The 20,133-nt window shown below is 38.6% G+C and overlaps 1 protein-coding gene across 3 annotated transcripts in view; it reads right to left on the bottom strand.

Annotated features, from left to right (window-relative positions):
- SEC22A (SEC22 homolog A, vesicle trafficking protein) overlaps positions 1–20,133 on the bottom strand; it is an 82,375-nt gene that overhangs the window by 10,557 nt on the left and 51,685 nt on the right. For all 3 annotated transcript variants that reach the window (XM_030858405.3, XM_060298154.2, XM_030858414.3), the window contains one exon: positions 12,592–12,657. In XM_030858405.3, the coding sequence (XP_030714265.1) occupies positions 12,592–12,657 (66 nt within the window). The remainder of the gene's footprint in view (positions 1–12,591; positions 12,658–20,133) is intronic.

Genomic DNA, 20,133 nt, shown 5'->3' with positions numbered 1-20,133 from the left:
AGAGATGAATGGATAAAGAAGATGTAGCACATATATACAATGGAATATTACTCAGCCATAAAAAGAAACGAAAGTGAATTATTTTTAGTGAGGTGGATGGACCTAGAGTCTGTCATACAGAGTGAAGTGAGTCAGAAAGAGAAAAACAAATACTGTATGCTAACACATATATATGGAATCAAAAAAAAATGGTTATGAAGAACCTAGGGGCAGGACAGGAATAAAGATGCAGACACAGAGAATGGACTTGAGGACACGGGGAGGGGGAAGGGTAAGCTGGGACTAAGTGAGAGAGTGTCATGGACATATATACACTACCAAATGTAAAACAGATAGCTAGTAGGAAGCAGCTGCATAGTACAGGGAGATCAGCTTGGTGCTTTGTGACCACCTAGAGGGGTGGGATAGGGAGGAAGGGAGGGAAACGCGAGAGAGAGGAGATCTGGGGATATATGTATATATATAGCTGAGTCACTTTGTTATAAAACAGAAACTAACACACCATTGTAAAGCAATTATACTGCAATAAAGATGTTAAAAAAATGATAAATGGATCAATCAACCAAGAAGATACAGCAATCCTAAATGTGTATGAACCAAACAACAGAACTGCAAAAACTGATAGAACTCAAATGAGAAATTCACAATTAGAGTTGAAAAATTCAATATTCCTCTCTCAACAATTGATAGAACTAGCCAGAAAATCAGCAAGGATACATAAAAACTGAACGCCATCAACCAACAGAACCTAATCAAAATTTATAGAACACCCACTCAAAAACAGCAGAATACACATTCTGTTCAAGTGCCCAAGGAACATATACCAAGACAGACCATATTCTGCGCCACAGAACAAACCTCAACAAATGTAAAATAACTGAAGTCACACAGAATATGTTCTCAAACTACAATGGAATCAAACTAGAAATCAATAATGGAAAGAAAACCAGAAAATATCCAAACACTTGGAAACTAAGCAACACAATTCTAAATAATCCATAGGCCAAAGAGGAAATCCCAGGGAACATTTTTTTAAATACACTGAATTAAATGAAAATGAAAATACAACACCTCAAAATTTATGGAACACAGCTAATGAAGTGCTAAGAGGGAAATCTGTAACACTAAATGTATACATTACAAAAGAGAAAATTCTCAAATCAAATCATCTAAGCTCCCATCTCAAGAACCTAGAAAAAGAGCCAAATAGACAAAGCAAGCATGAGGAAAGAAATAGGAAAAAAAAAACAATAAAACAAAGAGCAGGCTCTGTGAAAAGATCAATGAAATTAACAAGAAAGACCGATAAAGAAAAAGAGAAGATACAAACGATCAATATGAGGACTGAAACAGGAAATATCACTACACAGCCTACGGACATCAAAAGGATAGTAAGGGACTACTATAACCATTCGACACACAAATTTGATAACCTAAGTGAAATGGACCACTTCTTCATAAAACACAAACCACCATAATTCACCCATTATAAAACATTATTTGAATATCTCTATAACTATTAAGAAAATTGAATTTAAGGCTTATTAAATAGCTGAAGGAATCAAAACTATATGGTACTGGCAGAGGGACAGACACATAGATCAATGGAACAGATACACAGCCCAGAAAAAGATCCACATAAACATGCCCAACTGATTTTTTTTAATGCAAAAGCAATTCAGTACAGAAAAAAAAAAAAGGGAAAAGTGAAAAATTAAACTTCATAAAAATTTTAAATGCTTGATCTGCAGAAGACTCTGTTAAGAGGATGAAAAGACAAGCTAAGACTGGGAGAAGATATTTGCAAACTACGTATCTGACAAAGGACTAATATCTGGAATATATAAAGAACTCTCAAACTCAACAGTTTAAGACAAACAATCTCATTAGAAAATAGGCAAAAGACATGAATAGACATTTCACCCAAGATGATACAAAGATGACAAATAAGCACATAAAATTATTTTCAACATCATTAGCCACTAGGAAACTGCAAATTAAAACCACAATGAGATATCATTACACATCTATCAGAATGGATAAAGTATTAATAAAAAATAGAGACGACACCAAATGCCAATAAGGATGCAGAAAAACTGGATCACTCACACAATGCTGGTGGGAATGTAAAATCGTACACTATTCTGGAAAACAGTTTGTCTTTTAATAAGCATGCAACTACTATGTACTACCACATGACCCAGCAATTGCACTCCTGGGCATTTATCTCAGAGAAATGAAGACTTTTTTGTTCACACAAAAGCCTGTACATGAAGGTTTATAGCAGCTTTATTTATAACAGCCAAAAACTAGAAACAACTCAGATGTCCTTCAAATGAGTGACTGATCAAACTGTGGTACAGCCATACCATGGAATATAATTCAGCAATAAAAAGGAACAAACAATTGATACATCCAACAACTTGGATAAATCTCCAGAGAATTATGCTGAGTAAAAAATGCCAATCACAAAAGGTTACATACTGTATGATTCCATTCATATAACATACTCAAAATGAGAAAATTGTATTAATGGAGAACACACTAGTTGTTGCCAGAGATGAAGGAGGGGTTAGGGCAGGAGGGAACTATAAAAGGCAGCATGAGGAGTCTTTATGGTGATAGGACTGTTATATATCTTAACTGCATCAATATCCACATCCTGTTGTGATATTGTATTATAGCTTTGCAAGATGGAACATTGCGGGGAAGCAGGTAAACATTATACAGGCGCTCTCTTATGACTCCACATGAGTCTAATTATCTCAAAATAAAAAGTTTAATAAGAAAAACAACTTTATACATTCATTTTATCTGCAACTTACATTATAAACAACAAATATACACACTATACGCACAAACATACAAAGAGAGAATGAGATAAAGCAAGTGCTGCAAAATGTTAACAATTGGTGATTCTAGGTGTACCAGTTTCTCAACTTTTCTGTAAGTCTGAAGGTTTTCAAAACAAAACACTGAAGGAAAATAGTCTCTAGTTTCTTCAGACTTCCTCTGATTTCCTATTTTATCTTTTTTTTTAGGTCATGCCACGTGACTTGCAGGATGCTAGTTTCCCGACCAGGGATCGAATCCGTGCCCCCTGCAGTGGAAGCGTGGAGTCCTAACCACTGGACCACCAGGGAATTCCCTGATTTCCTATTTTAAAGGCTCCATATCAAGATTATCTCTATCTGGCTGAACGCTGTGATTCCCTAAGTACCCATGGCCTGGAGGAAAAGGCAACAAACCATGTAGTAGTAGCCTTTGAGGTCTGATCCGACGGAGATGAAAAAATATCCTGACAATTGGAGATAGAGCATGTTATATGGTAAAATGTAATCACTTAGTTTTTACTGTGGGAAAAACATTATTATCACTCTGCTCAGCATATTTGGAAAGCATGCAGTTTCATGCCTGTCAATAGGAAGGAAATTGGTTTTTTGATTTTCTTTTTTAAAGCATGAATTTGTTTATTTTTCTCAAGTTAAAAGGTCACCTGGGTGACACTGCTCCACCATGAGGCAACTCTAAAAACTACTTTTAGGTGTTCTGAGAAAGGTAACAGAGGTGTGTCTATCTATAGGCAAGAGCACTGGTTCTGGAGTCACCTGGGTTCAAGTCACTGACTGGCTGTAAGAACTGTCTGGGGCTCAGTGAAAAATGGTGATAATAATAGGATTAGTGTGGGGCTTTCTTTGAGGATTTAATGGTACAAGGAAAGCAAAGAGCTTAGCACAAAGCAAGAGCTCAACATATTTTTGCATTATTATTAGAATTTAAAATTATTTCACTAAGGCAAAAAAACTAAAAGTATATTTTATAAGAACAATCAGACTTCCGGGAAGATGGCAGAAGAGTAAGACGCGGAGATCACCTTCCTCTCCACAGATACACCAGAAATACATCTATGCGTGGAACAACTCCTACGGAGCACCTACTGAACGCTGGCAGAAGACCTCAGAACTCCCAAAAGGCAAGGAACCCCCCACGTACCTGGTTAGGGCAAAAGAAAAAACTAAACAGAGACAAAAGGATAGGTACGGGTCCTGCACCAGCGGGAGAGAGCTGTGAAGGAGGAAAAGTGTCCACACGCTAGGAAGCCCCTTCGCGGGTGGAGACTTCGGGAGGCGGAGTGGGGGAGCTTGGGAGCCGTGGAGGAGAGCACAGCAACAGGGGTGCGGAGGGCAAAGCGGACAGATTCCAGCGCAGAGGATCGGGCCGACCGGCACTCACCAGCCGAGAGGCCGGGAGAGGACTGGGGTTGGCGGCGTGAACACAGCCTGCAGGGCGTTGGTGCGCCGCGGCTGGCCGGGAGAGAGTCCGGGGAGGGGTCTGGACCTGCCGAGGAGGCAAGAGACTTTTACGTCCCTCTTTGTTTCCTGGTGCACGAGGAGAGGGGATTAAGAACGCTGCTTGAGAGAGCTCCAGGGACGGGCGCGAGCCGCGGCTAAGAGTGCGGAGCCCAGAGACGGACATCGGACGCTAAGGCCGCTGCTGCCGCCGCCAGGAGGCCTGTGTGCGAACACAGGTCACTAGCCACACGCCCTTCCGGGGAGCCTGTGCAGCCCGCCACTGCCAGGGTCCCGGGATCCAGGGACGGCTCCCCCGGGAGAACGCACCGCGCACCTCAGGCTGCAACGTCACGCTGGCCTCTGCCGCTGCAGGCCCGCCCCGCACTCCGTGACCCTCCCTACCCCCACCCCCCCCCGCCCCCGGCCTGGGTGAGCCAGAGCCTCCGAATCAGCGGCTCCTTTAACCCCGTCCTGTCTGAGCAAAGAACAGACGCCCTCCGGGGATCTACACCCACAGGCGGGGCCAAATCCAAAGCTGAGCCCCTGGGAACTGTGAGAACAAAGAAGAGAAAGGGAAATCTCTCCCAGCAGCCTCAGAAGCAGCGGATTAAAGCTCCACAATCAACTTGATATACCCTGCATCTGTGGAATACCTGAATAGACAACAATCATCCCAAATTAAGGAGCCCTGTGGATGAAAGGCTCTTGGTGCTGCAGCCAGGAGTCAGTGCTGTGCCTCTGAGGTGGGAGAGCCAACTTCAGGACACTGGTCCACAAGAGGCCTCCCAGCTGCACATAATATCAAATGGCGAAAATCTCCCAGAGATCTCCATCTCAACACCAGCACCCAGCTTCACTCAACGACCAGCAAGCTACAGTGCTGGACATCCTATGCCAAACAACTAGCAAGACAGGAACACAACCCCACCCATTAGCAGAGAGGCTGCCCAAAATCATAATAAGTCTACAGACACCCCAAAACACACCACCAGACGTGGACCTGCCCACCAGAAAGACAAGATCCAGCCTCATCCACCAGAACACAGGCACTAGTACCCTCCACCAGGAAGCCTACACAACCCACTGAACCAACCTTAGCCACTGGGGACAGACACAAAAAACAACAGGAACTACGAACCTTCAGCCTGCAAAAAAGGAGACCCCAAACACAGTAAGATAAGCAAAATGAAAAGACAGAAAAACACACAGCAGATGAAGGAGCAAGATAAAAACCCACCAGACCTAACAAATGAAGAGGAAATAGGCAGTCTACCTGAAAAAGAATTCAGAATACTGATAGTAAGGTTGATCCGAAATCTTGGAGATAGAATGGACAACAGAATGGACAAATTGCAAGAATCAGTTAACAAGGACCTAGAAGAACTAAAGATGAAACAAGCAACGATGAACAACACAATAAATGAAATTAAAAGTACTCTAGATGGGATCAATAGCAGAATAACTGAGGCAGAAGAACGGATAAGTGACCTGGAAGATAAAATAGTGGAAATAACTACTGCAGAGCAGAATAAAGAAAAAAGAATGAAAAGAACTGAGGACAGTCTCAGAGACCTCTGGGACAACATTAAACGCACCAACATTCGAATTATAGGGGTTCCAGAAGAAGAAGAGAAAAAGAAAGGGACTGAGAAAATATTTGAAGAGATTATAGTTGAAAACTTCCCTAATATGGGAAAGGAAATAGTTAATCAAGTCCAGGAAGCACAGAGAGTCCCATACAGGATAAATCCAAGGAGAAATACGCCAAGACACATATTAATCAAACTGTCAAAAATTAAATACAAAGAAAACATATTAAAAGCAGCAAGGAAAAAACAACAAATAACACACAAGGGAATCCCCATAAGGTTAACAGCTGATCTTTCAGCAGAAACTCTGCAAGCCAGAAGGGAGTGGCAGGACATATTGAAAGTGTTGAAGGAGAAAAACCTGCAACCAAGATTACTCTACCCAGCAAGCATCTCATTCAGATTTGATGGAGAAATTAAAACCTTTACAGACAAGCAAAAGCTGAGAGAGTTCAGCACCACCAAACCAGCTCTACAACAACTGCTAAAGGAACTTCTCTAGGCAAGAAACACAAAAGAAGGAAAGGACCTACAATAATGAACCCAAAACAATTAAGAAAATGGGAATAGGAACACACATATTGATAATTACCTTAAATGTAAATGGACTAAATGCTCCCACCAAAAGACACAGATTGGCTGAATGGATACAAAAACAAGACCCATATATATGCTGTCTACAAGAGACCCACTTCAGACCTAGAGACACATACAGACTGAAAGTAAGGGGATGGAAAAAGGTATTTCATGCAAATGGAAACCAAAAGAAAGCTGGAGTAGCAATTCTCATATCAGACAAAATAGACTTTAAAACAAAGACTATTAGAAGAGACAAAGAAGGACACTACATAATGATCAAGGGATCGATCCAAGAGGAAGATATAACAATTGTAAATATTTATGCACCCAACATAGGTGCACCTCAATACATAAGGCAAATACTGACAACCATAAAAGGGGAAATCGACAGTAACACATTCATAGTAGGGGACTTTAACACCCCACTTTCACCAATGGACAGATCATCCAAAATGAAAATAAATAAGGAAACACAAGCTTTAAATGATACATTAAACGAGATGGAGTTAATTGATATTTATAGGACATTCCATCCAAAAACAACAGAATACACATTTTTCTCAAGTGCTCATGGAACATTCTCCAGGATAGATCATATCTTGGGTCACAAATCAAGCCTTGGTAAATTTAAGAAAATTGAAATTGTATCAAGTATCTTTTCTGACCACAACGCCATGAGACTAGATATCAATTACAGGAAAAGATCTGTAAAAAATACAAACACATGGAGGCTAAACAATACACTACTTAATAACGAAGTGATCACTGAAGAAATCAAAGAGGAAATCAAAAAATACCTAGAAACAAATGACAATGGAGACACAACGACCCAAAACCTGTGGGATGCAGCAAAAGCAGTTCTAAGGGGGAAGTTTATAGCAATACAAGCCCACCTTAAGAAGCAGGAAACATCTCGAATAAACAACCTAACCTTGCACCTCAAGCAATTAGAGAAAGAAGAACAAAAAAACCCCAAAGCTAGCAGAAGGAAAGAAATCATAAAAATCAGATCAGAAATAAATGAAAAAGAAATGAAGGAAACAATAGCAAAGATCAATAAAACTAAAAGCTGGTTCTTTGAGAAGATAAACAAAATAGATAAACCACTAGCCAGACTCATCAAGAAAAAAAGGGAGAAGACTCAAATCAATAGAATTAGAAATGAAAAAGGAGAGGTAACAACTGACACTGCAGAAATAAAAGAGATCATGAGAGAGTACTACAAGCAACTCTATGCCAATAAAATGGACAATCTGGAAGAAATGGACAAATTCTTAGAAATGCACAACCTGCCAAGACTGAATCAGGAAGAAATAGAAAATATGAACAGACCAATCACAAGCACTGAAATTGAAACTGTGATTAAAAATCTTCCAACAAAGAAAAGCCCAGGACCAGATGGCTTCACAGGCGAATTCTATCAAACATTTAGAGAAGAGCTAACACCTATCCTTCTCAAACTATTCCAAAATATAGCAGAGGGAGGAACACTCCCAAACTCCTTCTACGAGGCCACCATCACCTTGATACCAAAACCAGACAAGGATGTCACAAAGAAAGAAAACTACAGGCCAATATCACTGATGAACATAGATGCAAAAATCCTCAACAAAATACTAGCAAACAGAATCCAACAGCACATTAAAAGGATCATACACCATGATCAAGTGGGGTTTATTCCAGGAATGCAAGGATTCTTCAATATACGCAAATCTATCAATGTGATAAACCATATTAACAAACTGAAGGAGAAAAACCATATGATCATCTCAATAGATGCAGAGAAAGCTTTTGACAAAATTCAACACCCATTTATGATAAAAACCCTGCAGAAAGTAGGCATAGAGGGAACTTTCCTCAACATAATAAAGGCCATATATGACAAGCCCACAGCAAACATCATCCTCAATGGTGAAAAACTGAAAGCATTTCCACTAAGATCAGGAACAAGACAAGGTTGCCCACTCTTACCACTCTTATTCAACATAGTTTTGGAAGTTTTAGCCACAGCAATCAGAGAAGAAAAGGAAATAAAAGGAATCCAAATCGGAAAAGAAGAAGTAAAGCTGTCACTGTTTGCAGATGACATGATCCTATACATAGAGAACCCTAAAGATGCTACCAGAAAACTACTAGAGCTAATCAATGAATTTGGTAAAGTGGCAGGATACAAAATGCACAGAAATCTCTGGCATTCCTATATACTAATGATGAAAAATCTGAAAGTGAAATCAAGAAAACACTCCCATTTACCATTGCAACAAAAAGAATAAAATATCTAGGAATAAACCTACCTAAGGAGACAAAAGATCTGTATGCAGAAAATTATAAGACACTGATGAAAGAAATTAAAGATGATACAAATAGATGGAGAGATATACCATGTTCTTGGATTGGAAGAATCAACATTGTGAAAATGACTCTACTACCCAAAGCAATCTATAGATTCAATGCAATCCCTATCAAACTACCACTGGCATTTTTCACAGAACTAGAACAAAAAATTTTGCAATTTGTATGGAAACACAAAAGACCCCGAATAGCCAAAGCAATCTTGAGAAAGAAAGAAGGAACTGGAGGAATCAGGCTCCCTGACTTCAGACTATACTACAAAGCTACAGTAATCAAGACAGTATGGTACTGGCACAAAAACAGAAAGATAGATCAATGGAACAGGATAGAAAGCCCAGAGATAAACCCACGCACATATGGTCACCTTATCTTTGACAAAGGGGGCAGAAATGTACAGTGGAGAAAGGACAGCCTATTCAATAAGTGGTGCTGGGAAAACTGGACAGCTACATGTAAAAGTATGAGATTAGATCACTCCCTAACACCATACACAAAAATAAGCTCAAAATGGATTAAAGACCTAAATGTAAGGCCAGAAACTATCAAACTCTTAGAGGAAAACATAGGCAGAACACTCTATGACATAAATCACAGCAAGGTCCTTTTTGACCCACCTCCTAGAGAAATGGAAATAAAAACAAAAGTAAACAAATGGGACCTAATGAAACTTAAAAGCTTTTGCGCAGCAAAGGAAACCATAAAGAAGACCAAAAGACAACCCTCAGAATGGGAGAAAATATTTGCAAATGAAGTAACTGACAAAGGATTCATCTACAAAATTTATAAGCAGCTCATGCAGCTTAATAACAAAAAAACAAACAACCCAATCCAAAAATGGGCAGAAGACCTAAACAGACATTTCTCCAAAGAAGATATACAGACTGCCAACAAACACATGAAAGAATGCTCAACATCACTAATCATTAGAGAAATGCAAATCAAAACTACAATGAGATATCATCTCACACCAGTCAGAATGGCCATCATCAAAAAATCTAGAAACAATAAATGCTGGAGAGGGTGTGGAGAAAAGGGAACCCTCTTACACTGTTGGTGGGAATGTAAATTGATACAGCCACTATGGAGAACAGTATGGAGGTTCCTTAAAAAGCTACAAATAGAACTACCATATGACCCAGCAATCCCACTACTGGGCATATACCCTGAGAAAACCATAATTCAAAAAGAGTCATGTACCAAAATGTTCATTGCAGCTCTATTTACAATAGCCCAGAGATGGAAACAACCTAAGTGCCCATCATCGGATGAATGGATAAAGAAGATGTGGCACATATATACAATGGAATATTACTCAGCCATAAAAAGAAACAAAATTGAGCTATTTGTAATGAGGTGGATAGACCTAGAGTCTGTCATACAGAGTGAAGTAAGTCAGAAAGAAAAAGACAAATACCGTATGCTAACACATATATATGGAATTTAAGAAAAAAAATGTCATGAAGAACCTAGGGGTAAAGCAGGAATAAAGACGCAGACCTCCTAGAGAACGGACTTGAGGTTATGGGGAGGGGGAAGGGTGAGCTGTGACAGGGCGAGAGAGAGTCATGGGCATATACACACTAACAAACGTAGTAAGGTAGATAGCTAGTGGGAAGCAGCCGCATGGCACAGGGATATTGGCTCGGTGCTTTGTGACAGCCTGGAGGGGTGGGATAGGGAGGGTGGGAGGGAGGGAGACGCAACAGGGAAGACATATGGGAACATATGTTTATGTATGACTGATTCGCTTTGTTATAAAGCAGAAGCTAACACACCATTGTAAAGCAATTATACCCCAATAAAGATGTTAAAAAAAAAAAAAGAACAATCATTCAGGAAATTATTTTAAAGTTAATATTTACCTCACACTGCTTTAGAATCATATGAAATAATGCCTATAAAAGTTATTAAATTATAACTTTATAGCATTATAAAAATCATGTAAATATAGGAATTTTGCTTAGAGACAGCATGATATAGTGGAATGAATATGACACTAAAAATCAGAAGACTCAGAGTTCTGACGCTACCACTTACTGGCTATGTGACCTCAGGATAGTACTGAAACTGTCTCAGATTTTTCCTTTTCAAAAATGAGGATATATACCCTGTGTGATAGGACTGTAGAGATTAAAGTAGAAAATCTACATAAGAATATTTCATAAAATTAAAGTACTTGTGACATCAACGAATACAAGCTTTCACATTTCCTGCATGAAATGTCATTAATTAAATTCAATCTGCCAAATTTTACAGGAAAAATTTCTGAAGCTAATATAAATGATTAAGAAAAATTAGGGGATTGAAAAAAAAATGGTGCTGGGACTTCTCCGGCGGCCCAGTGGTTAAGACTCTGCGCTCCCAATGCAGGGGGCCCAGGTTCGATCCTTGGTCAGGGAACTAGATCCCACATGCCACAACTAAGAGACAGCATGCTGCAACTTTAAAGATCCTGCATGCCGCAACTAAGACCTGGAGCAGCCAAATAAATAAATACATTTTTAAATGTGGCCACTGAAACTGAAATTTCTAATATGTCTTTACATAAAAGTCAAATGCATATATTCAAAATATTTCCCGGGACTTCCCTGGTGGTTAAGACTCTGCGCTCCCAATGCAGGGGCCACGGGTTCGATCCCTGGTCGTGAAAGTATGATCCTGCATGCCGCACAGCGCGGTCAAAAAAAAAGTGTACATATACTTTATATATATATATGCATATTTATTTCCCTAAAGGCTTCTACCGAGTTTTAGGTAGCCTTTTATTTGCAGTCCTGAATCTTTCTAATGTTTTTCTATGCAAGACAGAGAAATGTGTCACTTATAAAAGTTAGGTCAAAATGCCTTGCTTGCTCTAACGTGTTTTAGCAAAGACATTCTTTTTTTTTTTTTTTTGCGGTACGCGGGCCTCTCACTGTTGTGGCCTCTCCCGTTGCGGAGCAACAAGCTCCGGATGCGCAGGCTCAGTGGCCATGGCTCACGGGCACAGCCGCTCCACGGCATGTGGGATCTTCCCGGACCGGGGCACGAACTCGTGTCCCCTGCATCGGCAGGCGGACTCTCAACCACTGCACCACCAGGGACGCCCAGCAAAGACATTCTTGAATCTGGGTAATTGGCATGGTTACCTCTCCCTTCCCTAACACATCTGTGCTTCCTCTGTTCTTAGAAATGGGAGTACGTATCTCCCTATCACTCAGGTACAAAACCTCCTCCCTCCTAAAGTCTGAGATCTATTCTGTCTTTGAGTCCTAGTGAGTCTTCCTTCTCAGCGTCCTTCCTTTTCCTACCCCTACTGCCGTTACCATTAGCTTAGGCTTTCATTACCTTCTGCCTCTCAACTCATTTCCTTGCTTCTAGTCTCTCTGTTCTGACAATCCATCCTACTCATCAGTGCTAAATTAAATATCCTAAAATCCTGCTTTTACCGTTCCCTCTTCAAAGACTTTCCCCAAAGTACAAAATCCCAACCTGGAGTAAAAGCAGAGCTTTGAAGCTGAATAATAAGTCACCAGAATATCTAGAAGTATAGTCTTTACTGCCATAGGCTGAGGACCTGCCGCCAATGAAGCCCCAGCACAGGAGAGGGCTAACACTGAGTTCACTGGGATCTATGTCCATTCAAAAGGGTCACAAAGCTAACAGAGGCTCAAATTTAAAAAAGGGGCAAAAACTCAGACATTATTTTTATTTATTTAAAGTGCACAAGAAATTTTTAGAATTGATACCTGAAACAAGCAATAATGGGAAAGTGTTTCTTAAAATCGGAGAGAACCTACCTGGTAAAGACAGGCTGCTGTTCCAAGGAAAAACGCAACAATGTAATTAAAATCCTCACCATCACTCTGCAAAAACAAAATAAAAATTACTTTTTTTTTCTGGTGCAAGCCCATTTCCAAAAACAATCCATTGGGATAGGATATGACAACATTTACACACAAATGGTCAAAATTTTCAAAAGTGGCATATAAAAATTCTCAAGAGTCCTGAAATAGAAACATAAAATACATTATAAGAACCAGGGAGTGTGAGGTAGAGGAAGGCTACCAGTCTTCCTCTATGTCTGGGCCTCCCCATCAATTATATCTTATCCAAGAGAAGATGAAAGCCAATGGAAACAAATTTCCATGTAACGTAGAAAGCCTCTCTTCTTGCTACTAAAGAAACCAAATAAAAATGTACAACACCCCAGGGACTTCCCTGGTGGCGCAGTGGTTTAAGAATCCTCCTGCCAGTGCAGGGGACATGGGTTTGATCCCTGGTCCAGGAAGATCCCACATGCTGCGGAGCAACTAAGCCCATGTGCCACAACTACTGAGCCTGCGCTCTAGAGCCTGTGAGCCACAACTATTGAGCCCGCGTGCCACAACTACTGAAGCCCGCGTGCCTACAGCCCATGCTCCGCAACAAGAGAAGCCACTGCAATGAGAAGCCCATGCACCACAATGAAGAGTAGTCCCCACTCGCCACAGCTAGAGAAAGCCTGCATGCAGCAACGGAGACCCAACACAGACAAAAATAAATTAATTAATTTTTTTTAAAAAGTACAACACCCCAGTGGCCTATAAAGTTAAGCCTGCTTTCTAGGATTACTATTTGGCTCAAATAAATATTGACAAACTTCACCATCTAGTAAGCACATTACTGAACTGTCCAATAAAGTCTCTGGCATGATTTAAAAAAAAAAAAAAAAAAAGATAACCCGAACTGAAAAGCTACTGTCCACTAGAGTGTGCTAAATCCCAATGAGGAAATTCAGTCGTACATGCTATGCTAGAAAAAAAACCACCCAGAGGAAAAACAGAGACAGATTATTCATAGAATATTTCTTTTAAAAGAAAACTAATAGAGACATGTAACAAACCCTTTTTTTCTATTCCTTTCTGATTCCTCTTAAATATCTATATTTATCATTTCTTTCAATGTTTTTATGAAGTAGAACATAAAGCCCAGGCAGGAGCATCAAATTTCTTTCTTCTAGGTAGAAACATTAAATTTGGCCCTTATTTTAGAAAAAAATCTCTTTATACAATAAAAATTTCCAGAAGACATGGGAGTGTCTCTCACGACCATGTCTTCAGGAAATAATATAAAGAGAAAATTGCTTTTCCATTTGCTATTGGACAACAGAAGTGCCTGTAAGGCAGAGGGAGAGGGGCTTATCCTAGTGAGAGGATCTTAAAATAGAAACCATTAATCTGTCTGGGATGGTTAGGCCAGTTCAATCCCAGAGGCAGGGAAGGTCAACACAAAACCCTTCTACTTTAATAATTCTAAGACTTTTAAGTAAGTTCTGCTTGATTGTTTTTTCTTCAGCCATTAAATGATCTTTTTTGATTATAAAAGTTCATGTTCATTGTAGAGAATCTGAAACAGAATGTTACAAAGAAGAAACTCGTATAGTCCATAATATTACAACTTTGGGAGAATTACTATTAACCATTTAGGTACTTCCTTCCAATCCTTTCTGTACAAAAATATATGTACGTTAAAAAAATGGAATCATACTTTTACATACTGCTTTCTAGTACTTCACACTATATCATAAACATGTTCTCAAGATACTAAATATTTCTCAACTACTTAATTTGTAATAATTACATAACCTTTAATTGTGGGACTATATAATAATTTAATTACTGTCTTACAACTGAATACTGTATTTTCCTTAAATTTACACTATCACTTTATAACTCTCTTAATTGCCTTTGGAACACTTAAAAGCATGTTTCTGTACAATCAGAGCTGGGTTCAAATCTTTACTTATTAGCTGTATGATCATGGACTATTTATTTAACTTCAATTCCCTTTTTTGAAAATAAAAGTAGAGATTCAATGAAATAACATTGGCAAAAATATAGAACAGTAACTGACACACAGTAAGTATTCAAAAACATTCTCTAACTTCTCTTTCCCAGAGGTTACTGTCTGCATCATTCATCAGATAATTAGGATTACCTTTCAATATTGTTTAAATCTCTAATATACTGGCCTTGTCTTCTCAATGAGATCCTAACCTTCCTTCAGGGCAGAAACTAAATCTTACTACTTGCATGAAACTGTGCACATAGTAGGAATTCAACAAATGCATGCCAAATTGAGTTCAGCTTTGAAAAATCTTTATTTCCCCTTGCTAAAGAGAATATCTATAAACATATTTTTCCATTCAATAAATAGTCATTCATTGAACACTTATGGGCCAAGTACTGTGTTACTAGACCAAGGACAGAAAACAAGTCAACACCAACTCAAGAAGCTCAACTCTAAACAGGAAGGCAGATACAAAGAGCAACAATTCCCACCTGAAGTGGTAACTGATGGGATAGGAGTGTGTAGAGGGTACTACGGGAGCCTACTGGAGACACATTTAATTCTACCTGGAGAAAAAAAGGATCAGGGAAGGTTTGGCACAGAAAATAAAGCTTAATTTGCATTTTGAAGGATGGACTAGTAGACAAGGTAGGAAGAGAATTCCAGGCAAAGGGAGTAGCTTGTGCAGTTTCAAGAAGGAAGAGGCAAAAAAAAAAAAAAGAAGGAAGAGGCTAGGATGACTCCAAGGTTTCCTATTCAGGCAACATTTAAATGATACCATTCACCAAGTTGGGGATATAGGAGGAAAAGTAGGTCTGAAGCAGAAAAAACTTGAGTTCATTTTGGACAAGGTATTCTGGAGTTGCTAGTGACATATCCAAATAATTATGTTTAGTAGACATTTAAGTCAGCTTCAGGGAACAGTTTAACCTAGAGCTCTAGTTTAGTTGTCATATATTTAAATAGTAGTTAAATGAAATAAAGGACTATGACAACAGAATGCAAAGCTTAATTCTTGATTGGCTGATAGACTGGAGAGAGAAAAAAGTATATATAAAGGACATTCGGGGTCAATTTTGAATTGTGAAATTTGAATATAGATTTTATATTAGCTAATACTGCACTGATCTTCAATGTCTTTGGTGTAAGAATGGTATTGTGATTATGAAGGAGAATGTCCTAGTCCTTAAGACAGACATATTGAATAATTTTGGAATAAAATGTCATAACACCTACAATTTTACTTTCCAATGATTCAGAAAAAAAAGAAAATAAAGAGATAAAAGAAGAAAGAAAGGTAGGTATGTATACAGGTAGATGTTAATTGTATTGTTTTTTAAAAAACTTTCTGTAGGTTTAAATTCTTTCAAAATAAAATGTTGTGTGGTGGGGGAAAACAGGGATACAAATGAAAATAAAAATGCTATGCAGTCACTAAAAAGAATCTCTATATACTGCTATGAAATGATCTACACATTGTCAGGTCAAAAAAAAAGATGCAAATCACTATGAACAGTAAGTATACTGCCATTTATAAAGGAATAATTTTAAAAGAATAATTATATAAGTAAATATAGAAATACATATGTATTAGCATAGGCACATAATCGCTCTAGAAGGATACAGCAGTGGTTGACTCTGGGGAGCAGAAATGGGAAGAGAATTACTTACTGTGAAAATTAAAGGCTTTGAAATTTACCATCTACACATTTTATTGTGTGTATGCGTGACTGTGGATATTTGTGGATATACATGTATTAACTCTTTAAGTTATGAAAATATCCAAAGAGAAGGTATAGTTAGAAGAATATAAAGCCCATGACATGACACAAACGCTACTATTTAAAGGAGAGGTGGAGGAAGAAAGTTTACCAAATAAACTGAGGAACAAGAAGAGATAGGAAAAAAATACAACAGGAGAAAATTGTTTCACAGAACTGAAGGAATGAGATAATGTCAAGAAGAGTAAAGTAACACATCAAACTATTAATAGTGATCTGTTTCACTTGCTTCTAAGTTTTCTAAAATAAACATTATTTTTGAATTTAAACAATGAGTTATTTTCAAAAGGAAGAACTGAACAGTGTGTGAGATGAGACAGAGAGGAAACATCAAACAAGGCCTCAAGAGTGGCTGCAATATTTGGCAACCAGAAAGACACTGGTGAACTTAATGGTCGATGTTTGAAAGAATTATGAGGGCGGAAAGAGATCACAGTAAACTAAGAGAACAGAGGTAAGGGAACGGGGGCAACAGGCATAGTCTATGCTTTCAAAATATTAGAAGGGAACATGCATCGAGAGGTTTTTTTTAGGGTTTTTTGTTCGTTTTTTAAAGATCAGCAGGCTATAACATATTTATGAGCTGAGAGAACAGAGCCAGTAGAGAGGAAGCAGATGAAAAACAGATGAATAGCTAGAGGTTGAGGAAACATGGGGCAGAGATTTAGAGAATGGACAGAAGTGGGAGTGGGGTGGGTGCAGGGTCGACACGAGAAGGGATAAAGGTGGGGTGGGGAAGGAAGGGCTAAGGTAAGGAGTTCAAATTGTTAAAAATCACATTCACCTTCAGAGGATACTAGATTACCAACATTGCTTGAAAAATAACAAATAAAGGGAAAGAATTTTTTTTTAAGGTGATGATAAAGAGGTAAGCAGAAGCTTCATATAATAGCCATACAAATGTATTAGAATGATACTATTTAAATGTTTGTAATAATTGGGAAAAATTCACTTTTTAATCTTAGGTGAAAAAAAGGACACAAAGTTACATAATGGATATGATATGTATATATATGGTATATATTAATAAAATAAGAAAATTTGGGATTTTTCTTTTCTTCTTTATACATTTTCCCCCAATTCTTTAACAATGAGCATAGAACTCAGGAAAAATACGTTTATTTTTTTAGAAGAAAGCAAGCAATGCATCTTAGCATAGATATTACGCTACTAAATAAATCCAAACTTCCAGTGAGCTTTAATAGGTATGTAATTTCTTTAAAAGGTAGTAACAAATCTACTGGAAATAAAGAACTCAAGGAATAAAAGCAAGTTGATTACTTTTAGTTGTAGTATCCATTACAAACAATTTTAGAATCAGAGAGTTAGCACCTTAGTACTGAAGTGGTCCTTGAGCCTATGTAGTCTAAAACTTTCCTCTTGCAGAATAGGAAAATGAGCTCCAAGAAGGTAAAATAACCAATCCAAGGTCACAAAGTTAGTTAACTGGCAGAGGGGATCCAGGTATTCTGACTTCGAGGTCAGCATTTCTACTGCTGTATCAGAATACTCATATTTTTTCCTAATGTACCATGTGTGAATTACTTCTAGGCTGGCATCAGCTTAATTAAGATCATTGCTTCAAGGCTGATCCTTAAAGGAACACAGGAAAAATAAACCCAATGTGATAAAAGCTCATACATTTGTGAGGTGTCAATTCACAATAAACTTATTAACATCTCTAAACTCAGAACAAAGTATGTAAATGAGTGAAAATAATCTAATTTACACATTACTGTGAACACCAAATCAAATTCACCAACTTAATAAAAAAAAACTGTATTCATCCTAAACCTCCTCAGTCTGAACTCAAGATACCAAAGAAAAACTTCAGTACTACACATTTTAATAAATCCCTCCTTATCACCCTAAGAGGCAGTTATTAATCTAGAAGAAACAAACTTGTGCTGAATCTTCAACCAGCGTTATACAGGTATGTTGGTTCATGTGGGTTCTGAAATTTAAACATGCCTCAGGCACCAAGCTACACGTGGCAATCATTTTTAGCATTCAAGAAGAGTATTTAGAATTCACAGCCTTAAGAAAGCAAACTTTAATTTTTTTTTTTTTTTTTTTTTGCGGTACACGGGCCTCTCACTGTTGTGGCCTCTCCCGTTGCGGAGCACAGGCTCCGGACGCGCAGGCTCAGCGGCCATGGCTCACGGGCCCAGCCGCTTCGCGGCATGTGGGATCTTCCCGGACTGGGGCACGAACCCGCGTCCCCTGCATCGGCAGGTGGACTCTCAACCACTGCTCCACCAGGGAAGCCCCAAGAAAGCAAACTTTAAATTAATATTGATATATTGCTCACACTCAGGAAATACACTACACACTTTCAGCTAAAGTAGAGATTATTCCTAACACAAAGTAAAATGATGAACCAGAGAGAAGGCTAAGAGTATGTCTTAAGTTCAATGTCTTTAGTGAGAATAAAAAGGACCTTTTAATCAGTACAAGTCATGAACAATGATAAAATAGGTGCTAATGCGGGAAAATTAAAAGGGAGAGAACTCAGGCCCCTAATTTTGTGTATTTTTTTTTTCAGGTTAATTCAAGCTATAAAGGATGTACTCACTGAAATTAATCTAGCTTGCACCCCTAATCCTACCCTGCTAAGAGGTCTAAGTTTATCACAGTGCCCTCTGCATTCTGACATTCATCTCCATTTGTTTGCCTATGGTCCATTCCATCTTTTAGGACATGGAATCCAACACTACATAGTACTCCCTCATTATTCTCATAACAAGACAAGGAAACATATCTCCAAGCACCAGTCACTTACCAGAACATTATCTCTATGCAGATGTAAAATCCCCAATAACTGGAACAATGGGATCTCTACTTTTGGTCCAGTGAATTTCCAAAAGCAGTATTTCTCATTTAGGTGAGAGGATCAGAATTTGCTGGAAAATACCTTAAAACTACCTATGAGTGACAAAGTACCTGTGGACTACATTCCCCCAACTTTGCACTCTTGTTTCCTCACTGCTCTCTTAAAGCATCACTGTTTTAGGAACCTCAACTGTTGATGAGTTGATGAGTGTATGTGGGTTATGGCAGAACAAAGAATTAAAACAATGCTAAGAGAACAGAATAACCAGGTGTCCCTAGTTCCCAGATAGCTAAAAATCCCATATGGACCAATTTACAGTTCCCTGGGTCAAGTGAGAAAGCAGTGCTGTTGGGGTGAATTTAGTCTAGGACGACAGTGAAAAAGAAAGAATTCCGTATCAACCATCAGAAAGACACATCTTCAAAGATACAAGCATGCAGAGAGTGCCCAAATTATAAATGATCTACTACTTTTACTATGAAAAAGACCACTCTAACCTCTTCCCCATTCAAAATGTACCCCATGCTGCTTTCACGCCCTACCACCACAGTTTTAAGGAACTATTTAAAACAAACAAACAAAAAAACCCTTGAAGCTTCTACAGAAATTGTAGACTCTAAGACAGAGGCAAGAAGCATGTGTGTATGTGTGTGTGTGTGTGTGTACGTACGTACGTGTGAATAGACTGCTATCTTTAGAGCAGTTTTAGGTTTACAGTAAATGAAGCAGATAGTACAGAGTTCCCATATAACCATTTTTCCCCTACCCAGTTTCCTCTATCATTAACATCTTGCATTAAGGGGGTACAACCGATGAGCCAATAGTGACATACTATTATTAAAGTCCATGGTTTACATTAGGGCCCACTCTTTGTGTTGTACATTCTATCGGTTGTG

This window comes from Globicephala melas, chromosome 4, assembly GCF_963455315.2.
Source record: "Globicephala melas chromosome 4, mGloMel1.2, whole genome shotgun sequence".
Lineage (NCBI taxonomy): Eukaryota > Metazoa > Chordata > Mammalia > Artiodactyla > Delphinidae > Globicephala > Globicephala melas.
Note: the sequence above shows the minus strand (reverse complement) of the source record. Positions and strands in the feature narration are given on the sequence as shown.